The sequence below is a fragment of the Oncorhynchus mykiss genome, chromosome 16 (genome assembly GCF_013265735.2).
Source record: "Oncorhynchus mykiss isolate Arlee chromosome 16, USDA_OmykA_1.1, whole genome shotgun sequence".
Classification (NCBI taxonomy): Eukaryota; Metazoa; Chordata; class Actinopteri; order Salmoniformes; family Salmonidae; genus Oncorhynchus; species Oncorhynchus mykiss.
This window is the reverse complement of record NC_048580.1, coordinates 62,997,362-63,009,013: the sequence shown is the minus strand read 5'-3', so window position 1 is coordinate 63,009,013 and position 11,652 is coordinate 62,997,362. Positions and strand designations below refer to the sequence as shown.

Here is an 11,652-nt window from a genome sequence, read left to right as displayed (position 1 = left end):
ACAATGGCAGAATAAATTCAACCACACCTTTGTTTAATCACAAAACCGGAGACATATTTCCGGTTAAGTCCATAAAACATATAGCATGTGTAACAAAGTTACATGACCTACAGCATGGTCAAGCAAGTTTATGTTTCCGACATTTTCGGACTACTAAACAACTATTGACTTTGTTACCGCAAGTTGCAAAGAAAACAGGCGACGCCTCCACTATATTCTAGCACCATTTCAACATAATTTAATCACCTATGCTTAGTCTAATACAGTGACATCTAAAATATACCAAAAACGATATAGTCCAATTAATGTAAGCTAAATATGATGTCACAACGGAGCTAACTCGGTTTAGCTCAATGCTGATGAGCTATTATTTTATTTAAAAAAATACATAAACAGAAGCCATTCAACAGTCATTTTCTATGAAGGTATCTTTACTTTTACTCAAGAATGACAATTGAGTACATTTTCCACCACTGCATAAAGTCAATCAGTATCAGTGACGTAGTGAAAGAGTTTGCACACACTCCCTATGGGGAAACGAGACGCCTCCTCATAAAGGCATGGCACATTTTTTTGTGGAAGGTAGACGCTAGTAGCTTTCCGTCCATAGTAGGCTACCACCGCCCGAGCGGCCGAGTTCCCCAGCGTCTGACTAGGCTAATGATGTCCTTCCACTGAATACGACACCGACAGTTCTGACTGCATTGTCGCGATTAGCTGTTCCACATTGGGACTTCTTCTAAACTGAATCAAAGCTGGCTTTAGCTGTCTTACCTTTCGATTCTGTCTTTCTATTCGCTAGACTTCCTACTCGCCTGGCCACTCATCTTTCCCGCAGATCCTCTGCTGCAGTCGACAAATAAAACCGATTATTCGCGGATTGCGTTTACATCTGGACACGCTCAGGATATTTGAGGCCTACTGTTAGCCTATCTCTATTGTAAAGAAGAAAACGTGTCTACGTGTTTTTGCGACTATATAATGCCGACACATCTGCGATTTCGGAGAAGGTCATTCCTTGGGCTTATATTCCTCTTCTCACTGTCCACCACCGCATTGTACTTCATCTATTCAGCGCCTGGTATCGGTAAGTCAGTCCCCATTGATCTGTAATACACTGAAATCACCCTTTATGTGATTATAATGAGATCCTCACGTCTGTGTGTTGAAGATCATGTACAGCTCGCGCTGGCAACTAGGCTTGGTAAGCCGCGCGCCTCTGCTTAGGCTGCTTGGAAGTCTCCAGACAATTTTATGGCTCATGATTCCGGGACCCGACTGGATGCTAGCAATGCACCTGCGTGATGATGGCGAAGTCATTGTTGATTTTCTGCCTCTGAGGATAATCAGCACGGCTTTAGGGTTCCTGCTCTTTTGCAGATGAGCAAAGTAGCATATTGGATCAATCTACTTCTATAATTGGAGATTGTATTATCCTCACTAACGTTGGAAACATAAGGTTAAGAGTGCAACATGCATGGTTGAATATAATATAATTAATGTAATGGAACACTTTGTTATAGAGGATTGATTTTTAGTTTGGGTACCAGTCTGTTTAGCTTTCATTCCTTCCACTCCTGTCATTTGCCAAGTCTTTGGCAATGATTTGGCAAAAAACAGGAGTGGCGAGTGGAATGATAGCTGAACAGTCTGGTACCCAGGCTAGATTACAGTAACTGGGCTGCTCCCACTCCTACAGAACTTTACAGTAACTGGGCTGCTCCCACTCCCACGGGACTTTACAGTAACTGGGCTGCTCCCACTCCCACGGGACTTTACAGTAACTGGGCTGCTCCCACTCCCACGGGACTTTACAGTAACTGGGCTGCTCCCACTCCCACAGGACTTTACAGTAACTGGGCTTCTCCCACTTCCACGGGACTTTACAGTAACTGGGCTGCTCCAACTCCCACAGGACTTTACAGTAACTGGGCTGCTCCCTCTCCCACAGGACTTTACAGTAACTGGGCTGCTCCCACTCCCACAGGACTTTACAGTAACTGGGCTGCTCCCACAGGACTTTACAGTAACTGGGCTACTCCCACAGTACTTTACAGTAGCGTAATTGGGAGGCTCCCACTCCTAGAGGACTGTACTGTAATGTAGCTGCTCCCACTCCTAGAGGACTGTGCAGTAACGTAGCTGGGCTGCTCCCACTCCTAGAGGACTGTACAGTAATGTAGCTGCTCCCACTCCTAGAGGACTGTGCAGTAATGTAGATGCTCCCACTCCTAGAGGACTGTGCAGTAACGTAGCTTGGCTGCTCCCACTCCTAGAGGACTGTACAGTAATGTAGATGCTCCCACTCCTAGAGGACTGTGCAGTAACGTAGCTGGGCTGCTCCCACTCCTAGAGGACTGTGCAGTAACATAGCTGGGCTGCTCCCACTCCTAGAGGACTGTGCAGTAACGTAGCTGGGCTGCTCCCACTCCTAGAGGACTGTGCAGTAACGTAGCTTATCCCACTCCTAGGGGACTGTTCAGTAATGTAGCTGGGCTGCTCCCACTCCTAGATGACTGTGCAGTAACGTAGCTGGGCTGCTCCCACTCCTAGAGGACTGTGCAGTAACGTAGCTTATCCCACTCCTAGGGGACTGTTCAGTAATGTAGCTGCTCCCACTCCTAGAGGACTGTACAGTAATGTAGATGCTCCCACTCCTAAAGGACTGTACAGTAATGTAGCTGGGCTGCTCCCACTCCTAGAGGACTGTGCAGTAACGTAGCTGGGCTGCTCCCACTCCTAGAGGACTGTACAGTAATGTAGATGCTCCCACTCCTAGAGGACTGTACAGTAATGTAGCTGCTCCCACTCCTAGAGGACTGTACAGTAATGTAGCTGGGCTGCTCCCACTCCTAGAGGACTGTACAGTAACTGGGCTGCTCCCACTCCCACAGGACTTTACAGTAGCTTAATTGGGTGGCTCCCACTCCCAGAGGACTGTACAGTAATGTAGCTGCTCCCACTCCTAGAGGACTGTACTGTAACGTAGCTGGGCTGCTCCCACTCCTAGAGGACTGTACAGTAATGTAGCTGCTCCCACTCCTAGAGGACTGTACAGTAATGTAGATGCTCCCACTCCTACTCCTAGAGGACTGTGCAGTAACGTAGCTGGGCTGCTCCCACTCCTAGAGGACTGTGCAGTAATGTAGCTGCTCCCACTCCCACAGGACTTTACAGTAGCTTAATTGGGTGGCTCCCACTCCTAGAGGACTGTGCAGTAATGTAGCTGCTCCCACTCCTAGAGGACTGTACAGTAACTGGGCTGCTCCCACTCCCACAGGACTTTACTGTAACTGGGCTGCTCCCACTCCCACAGGACTTTACAGTAGCTTAATTGGGTGGCTCCCACTCCTAGAGGACTGTACAGTAATGTAGCTGGGCTGCTCCCACTCCTAGAGGACTGTGCAGTAACGTAGCTTCTCCCACTCCTAGAGGACTGTACAGTAATGTAGATGCTCCCACTCCTAGAGGACTGTGCAGTAACGTAGCTGGGCTGCTCCCACTCCTAGAGGACTGTACAGTAATGTAGATGCTCCCACTCCTAGAGGACTGTGCAGTAATGTAGCTGCTCCCACTCCTAGAGGACTGTACAGTAATGTAGCTGCTCCCACTCCTAGAGGACTGTACAGTAATGTAGCTGCTCCTACTCCTAGAGGACTGTACAGTAATGTAGATGCACCCACTCCTAGAGGACTGTACAGGAATGTAGATGCTCCCACTCCTAGAGGACTGTACAGTAATGTAGATGCTCCCACTCCTAGAGGACTGTACAGTAATGTAGATGCTCCCACTCCTAGAGGACTGCACAGTAATGTAGCTGCTCCCACTCCTAGAGGACTGTGCAGTAATGTAGATGCTCCCAATCCTAGTGGACTGTGCAGTAACGTAGCTGGGCTGCTCCCACTCCTAGAGAACTGTACAGTAATGTAGATGCTCCCACTCCTAAAGGACTGTGCAGTAATGTAGATGCTCCCACTCCTAAAGGACTGTGCAGTAATGTAGATGCTCCCACTCCTAGAGGACTGTGGAGTAATGTAACTGGGCTGCTCCTACTCCTAGAGGGCCAGTTTATCAGCTGAGGTGTCCAGCTGTAGTCATGAGTTTCTATGTGTGGCCCAAAGGTCAGCTGTTTTTATTACTGTATTATGACTCTTATCCTGTTGTGTTGGATGATTCTTGGCAATTTATGGCCTGTCTTAAGCTGCCTGTGAGAGTCACTGTGAGAGTCTAGAACAGCAACCTGTTAATGCCACAACATGCAAGGCTACTGTTTAGAAAATATAGTTATTTCTTGATTAGACTCAATTAGTGGTGTGATTATTTAATGAATGATCAGAACAGTTTGACTTCCACAGCACAGCGAGTGAAGAGATACAGTGGTGGAAAAAGTCCCCAATTGTCTTACTTGAGTAAAAGTAAAGATGCCTTAATAGAAAATGACTAAACTGAAAGTCACCCAGTAAAATACTACTTGAGTAAAAGTATTTGATTTTAAATATATTTATGGATCAAAAGTACATGTAATTGTGAAAAATATACTTAAGTATCAAAAGTAAAAGTATACATTTCATATTACTTATATTAAGCAAACCAGATTACACAATTTAACTTTTTTATTTTTTAATGTACGGATAGCCAGGAGCATGCTCCAACACTCTGACATCATTTTCAAATGAAGCATGTGTTTAGTGATTCCACCAGATCAGAGGCAGTAGGGATGACTGGGGATGTTCTCTTGAAAAGTGTGTGAATTAGACCATTTCTTGTCCTGCTAAGCATTCAACATGTAACAAGTACTTTTGAGTGTCAGAGAAATGTGTGGAGTAAAAAGTACATCCTTTTCTTTAGGAATGTAGTGAAGTAAAAGTTCTCAAAAATATATACCCTAAAAATGACTTAAGTAGTACTTTCAAGTATTTTTACTGAAGTACTTTACACCACTGGGTAGGTATATGACTGAGTAAGCTAATCACCAGGGTGGGCGTGTCTCAGTAAACTAGTAGGTACTACTGTGCTGAGAAGGATGAAGTTGATCTTAATCTAAGGTCCGTTTTGTGTTTGAGGAGGGTTGATCAAGCCGTTTACTTCAACTCTGAGCATATAGCACTCCAGCCTCATTCTGTTGAGAAGCTTGGACATGAATCAATGTGCAGCTTTACATTCCGCATGAAATCTGACTCAAATGACAACTGTTTCGAGTAACAATTCCTATGATAAAGAACAAGTTAGTAGTTATTTAGTTGAAGTGAGATAACCGATCACATGGTTTGTACTATCCAACCGGCAGGGAAGAAGGGTTACTATAGGGCATATGTTTCGTACAGTAGGTCATGAATGGTTTCACGATTAGTCAAAGATGGCCTTGCTAAAACTAACAACGTGGTAATATATTCTACGTTTTTTTTCTTCTTCCCCCTAGCACTACACAGCTGATTCAAATAATCAACTAATCATCGAGCTTTGATCAAGTAAATCAGCTGTGTAGTGTTAGGGCAGAAACCAAAACGTGCACCCCTCTGGGTCCTGAGGATCTAGTTTAGGAAAAGATTGGGTAGGGTTAAAGTAAGGATTTCAGACAGCACCATATTTCCCTCTGTCCTGGACTCCTTTTAAATCATTCTTTCATATGCGTATAATGCATTATAAATGTATTAAATAAGAGACCATAGTCAGAACATCACTTCTGTTTCAACATACAGTCATCAACGTACATTGTAGTCTAAACTGTTCTGACTGGTCTCTTGATCAGAAGCTACAGTGCTCATGTGCTATTTATTCAATAAGCTCATATTCATTGAAGCCCAGATATTGTGCTTCAACCACTTCACTGTAGAACATCCTGCTTTTATAATGCTGCTGTACTTCTTCACTGGGACTAAAGGCACACACCTACCTAATGCCGTCCTCCCCTTACTCATGGACAGACGTATAATAGAAGTATAAAGCATTATAAGCATATGAAATAATGATTATTAGTCATATGAGCTATTATAAGGATGGAGTCCTAGTTCAGCAGGTGTATTTGTTGGTAAACATTTTGATGTCCAACACCTGCTCCAACCCATTGGATGTCCAGTTCCTCCCTTGTAAGTCACATGTTGGGACTTTACAAATCATCAAAGGGTAAGCTGATCTCCCTAAGTCATCAGAATGGCTATTGACCCACCTGTGCTTTTTACCTATTCAAGATGACTTAATCAATAATTGAATCAATGTTCGTATGGGGGAACACGTCAACTGATTGGAATTGGCTTTGCAGGTCATGGGTTTTTTACCCTGACTCTTGTCTACACTTTTTTAAATGTCAGCCAGTTTACTCTTTGAACAATTTACAGCCATTCTAAAACCATAATTTGGCTTCATTCATTTACCACCATTTTTAAAAAAAACTTCATTTATTGATGATCTCATTTGTTAGTGCAAACAGTTTTCATTCCCTCTGTTATCCTGTCTTTCCCTCTGTTATCCTGTCTTTCCCTCTGTTATCCTGTCTTTCCCTCTGTTATCCTGTCTTTCCCTCCTTCCCTCTGTTATCCTGTCTTTCCCTCCTTCCCTCTGTTACCCTGTCTTTCCCTCTGTTACCCTGTCTTTCCCTCTGTTACCCTGTCTTTCCCTCTGTTACCCTGTCTTTCCCTCTGTTATCCTGTCTTTCCCTCCTTCCCTCTGTTATCCTGTCTTTCCCTCCTTCCCTCTGTTACCCTGTCTTTCCCTCTGTTATCCTGTCTTTCCCTCCTTCCCTCTGTTATCCTGTCTTTCCCTCTGTTATCCTGTCTTTCCCTCTGTTATCCTGTCTTTCCCTCCTTCCCTCTGTTATCCTGTCTTTCCCTCCTTCCCTCTGTTACCCTGTCTTTCCCTCTGTTACCCTGTCTTTCCCTCTGTTACCCTGTCTTTCCCTCTGTTACCCTGTCTTTCCCTCTGTTACCCTGTCTTTCCCTCTGTTATCCTGTCTTTCCCTCCTTCCCTCTGTTATCCTGTCTTTCCCTCCTTCCCTCTGTTACCCTGTCTTTCCCTCTGTTATCCTGTCTTTCCCTCCTTCCCTCTGTTATCCTGTCTTTCCCTCCTTCCCTCTGTTACCCTGTCTTTCCCTCTGTTACCCTGTCTTTCCCTCCTTCCCTCTGTTACCCTGTCTTTCCCTCCTTCCCTCTGTTACCCTGTCTTTCCCTCTGTTACCCTGTCTTTCCCTCTGTTATCCTGTCTTTCCCTCCTTCCCTCTGTTACCCTGTCTTTCCCTCTGTTACCCTGTCTTTCCCTCTGTTATCCTGTCTTTCCCTCCTTCCCTCTGTTACCCTGTCTTTCCCTCTGTTACCCTGTCTTTCCCTCTGTTATCCTGTCTTTCCCTCCTTCCCTCTGTTACCCTGTCTTTCCCTCTGTTACCCTGTCTTTCCCTCTGTTACCCTGTCTTTCCCTCTGTTATCCTGTCTTTCCCTCCATCCCTCTGTTACCCTGTCTTTCCCTCTGTTACCCTGTCTTTCCCTCTGTTACCCTGTCTTTCCCTCCTTCCCTCTGTTACCCTGTCTTTCCCTCCTTCCCTCTGTTACCCTGTCTTTCCCTCTGTTACCCTGTCTTTCCCTCTGTTACCCTGTCTTTCCCTCTGTTACCCTGTCTTTCCCTCTGTTACCCTGTCTTTCCCTCTGTTATCCTGTCCTTCCCTCTGTTATCCTGTCCTTCCCTCTGTTATCCTGTCCTTCCCTCTGTTATCCTGTCCTTCCCTCTGTTATCCTGTCCTTCCCTCTGTTATCCTGTCCTTCCCTCTGTTATCCTGTCCTTCCCTCTGTTATCCTGTCCTTCCCTCTGTTATCCTGTCCTTCCCTCTGTTATCCTGTCCTTCCCTCTGTTATCCTGTCCTTCCCTCTGTTATCCTGTCCTTCCCTCTGTTATCCTGTCCTTCCCTCTGTTATCCTGTCCTTCCCTCTGTTATCCTGTCTTTCCCTCTGTTATCCTGTCTTTCCCTCCTTCCCTCTGTTATCCTGTCCTTCCCTCTGTTATCCCGTCTTTCCCTCTGTTATCCTGTCTTTCCCTCCTTCCCTCTGTTATCCTGTCTTTCACTCTGTTATCCTGTCTTTCCCTCCTTCCCTCTGTTATCCTGTCCTTCCCTCTGTTATCCCGTCTTTCCCTCTGTTATCCTGTCTTTCCCTCCTTCCTTATGTTACCCTGTCTTTCCCTCTGTTATCCTGTCTTTCCCTCCTTCCTTATGTTACCCTGTCTTTCCCTCTGTTATCCTGTCTTTCCCTCTGTTATTCTGTCTTTCCCTCTGTTACCCTGTCTTTCCCTCTCTCTCTCTCTGGTTGTCCTGGGTGTTGATTGTAGTGTTTTAATGGCTGCGTGACCCTGAATGTAAGATGGGTCCAGAAACAGAACTAGCAGCAGGCCATTAATAATGGATGGTAACTAGGAGCAGGACTGCTGCTACTAAAAGCTACAGTTTAGACCCCAACACTTGGGGCCTCAGAGGGGTGATACAGGAGAAGAGGTCAGAGTACAGTAGTTCTGGGGGTGGGGAATACAATGGGGTTAGGGAAGAAGGGTGGAAATTGACTAGGAAAGGGAGGAATGACATGGGGTTAAGAGGAAGAATGATTGAGAGAGAGATGTTTGATACAGGGACATCCTACATATAGCCTAACTCTCTCTCACTCACATGCACACACACATTTAAACAAAACAAATATATTTCATTTACACATTTTATAATTGGTAGATTTTTTTATCTACCACTTACACCCACCCCTGTATCTACCACTTACACCCACCCCTGTATCTACCACTTACACCCACCCCTGTATCTACCACTTACACCCTCCCCTGTATCTACCACTTACACCCTCCCCTGTATCTACCACTTACACCCTCCCCTGTATCTACCACTTACACCCTCCCCTGTATCTACCACTTACACCCTCCCCTGTATCTACCCCAATATCTACCACTTACCCCCTCCCCTGTATCTACCCCAATATCTACCACTTACACCCTCCCCTTGTATCTACCACTTACACCCTCCCCTGTATCTACCACTTACACCCTCCCCTGTATCTACCACTTACACCCTCCCCTGTATCTACCACGTACACCCTGCCTATATCTACCACTTACACCCTCCCCTGTATCTACCACTTACACCCTCCCCTGTATCTACCACTTACACCCTCCCCTGTATCTACCACTTACACCCTCCCCTGTATCTACCACTTACACCCTCCCCTGTATCTACCACGTACACCCCCCCCCTGTATCTACCACTTACACCCTCCCCTATATCTTCCACTTACACCCTCCTGTCTTTCCCCTCCCCTGTAAGTGGTAGATATAGGGGAGGGTGTAAGTGGTAGATATAGGGGAGGGTGTAAGTGGTAGATATAGGGGAGGGTGTAAGTGGTAGATATAGGGGAGGGTGTAAGTGGTAGATATAGGGGAGGGTGTAAGTGGTAGATATAGGGAGGGTGTAAGTGGTAGATATAGGGAGGGTGTAAGTGGTAGATATAGGGAGGGTGTAAGTGGTAGATATAGGGAGGGTGTAAGTGGTAGATATAGGGCAGGGTGTACGTGGTAGATACAGGGGAGGGTGTAAGTGGTAGATACAGGGGAGGGTGTAAGTGGTAGATACAAGGGGAGGGTGTAAGTGGGAGAGACAGGGAAGGGGGTAAGTGGTAGATATTGGGGTAGATACAGGGGAGGGTGTAAGTGGTAGATACAAGGGGAGGGTGTAAGTGGGAGAGACAGGGAAGGGGGTAAGTGGTAGATATTGGGGTAGATACAGGGGAGGGTGTAAGTGGTAGATATAGGGGAGGGGGTAAGTGGTAGATATTGGGGTAGATACAGGGGAGGGTGTAAGGGGTAGATACAGGGGAGGGTGTAAGGGGTAGATACAGGGGAGGGTGTAAGGGGTAGATACAGGGGAGGGTGTAAGTGCTAGATACAGGGGAGGGTGTAAGTGCTAGATACAGGGGAGGGTGTAAGTGCTAGATACAGGGGAGGGTGTAAGTGCTAGATACAGGGGAGGGTGTAAGGGGTAGGTACAGGGGAGGTAGTCAAAGTATGAGGAACGTAGTGGGTGCAGAGAGCAGGGGGAAGAGAGAGGAGGAGAGGGACGGGACGGTGGGAGAATTCTGGGATGAGTAGGTGAAGAGATACCAGAGGAGAATGAAACAAATAGATGACTAGAGAGAGGAGAGATGAGGGGGAGGGATAGACCGATCGGGAGTACCCTCGTTCTCTGTTACACTCCAGGGGAGCGTTCCGAAACACCAGTATGTTTTACCCAGCATGCCCCTCTCCCTTAGGCCCAGTCCCTAGTTTCTGCGTCACTGGACTGTAGTCATAAAAACACGTATAGACCCCCTCCAACAAGCACAACAAACTGTGACACACACACACACACACACATACCCACATGGACTCAGCTTCTCTGTGGCCCTGGAGCATGGATGCTGTGATGCAGTTGGGAGGCCGGGGATGCAGGCCACAGCTGGGCTTGATGACTGCAGTTTACTTAATTAAAACATGAGAGGATCCCGTCGGAGCTGGGGAAGGCACAAGCCCTATTTATAGAGACACCCACGCTCTGGCACACTCAGAGCAAGCGAGACGAGAAATCCAGGTGCTTCTTATGTGTCAGTGCTGTGTGTGTCAGTGCTGTGTGTGTCAGTGCTGTGTGTGTGGGGTTTGTTGTTTGTAGGTGAAACCCCCAGGTGTACTGAATAAAGGGGATGTTCTACTACTACATGGTCTGTGCCACTGTTAGTTCCATCGTGCATTCAGTCACAGGGACAGCCAAGTTCCTGCCCTAAAGCCATCTCTAGTCTACAACCCATTCAACATTTTGGTTACGTTTGATTTTACAGCCTGCTAACTAGCTAGCTTGCGAGCTTGCGTTTTATAGATTTCACAGTAAATTGGAAATCCAATTTGTATGTAATAATTTGTTTATTTGGGCATCATCATGTCATTAAAATCAATGTTTATAAAACACTGACCACAATGCATGGTCATGTTCTCAAAGCTAAAATTGCAGCATTGGAGGTATTACTTTAAACATATTGATGCAGCTAAACTGTCAACTTCCTTATTCTGCTCCCTTTTATATGGGTGTTGAGGAAGTAAGTTCACTCTGTACCAGGAACAAGTAGATCACAGTACGTTTGTGTAAGACATTCTGTGTCTGGTTATTCATTTGTAATTGCCCTATGGGTTTAACCTTTGGCCTCTAATGGATAGGGCTAAATGGAAATGTTTCTTAAAGAAGACACCAGCATATGCATAACCATGGGAGCACATGAAAGAGAACAGTTTGGAGGTTATGGGAAAAGTATTAGACTAAAGTTTAGAACACAAGGTCACCTGACACAAGACTGAATCCAAACATGACACTGTTGATTGTAACATAAAAAATGACCGGGCCGAACACCTCTCTAAAGTGTGCACAGTTTCTAAGTCATTTCAATGCACTTTTATGACTCACCGAACAGTCTTCAACTACAAGGTGCTTTTAATAAAAAAAATGTTTTGCTCTCCTAGCTGTGCCATTGAGGAACTAGAGCCAGCACACTTTTAGTTGTTTTGTTTGGTACACATGTAGGCTCGGCCCTAATTTACGTGTTTTCTGTTACATGGAACTGCATGGCAAATGGTCCAGGAACAAAGGTCAATGCCCAA

General features: G+C 45.8%; 1 protein-coding gene across 1 annotated transcript in view; it reads left to right on the top strand.

Moving 5' to 3' along the window:
• The first annotated feature begins 514 nt into the window (after window positions 1-514).
• Window positions 515-11,652, top strand: part of b4galt5 (UDP-Gal:betaGlcNAc beta 1,4- galactosyltransferase, polypeptide 5) — a 48,535-nt gene continuing 37,397 nt past the window's right edge. The window contains exon 1 of the mRNA XM_036947533.1: window positions 515-1,087. Coding sequence (XP_036803428.1) covers window positions 982-1,087 — 106 coding nt within the window. The 5' untranslated portion in view covers window positions 515-981. The remainder of the gene's footprint in view (window positions 1,088-11,652) is intronic.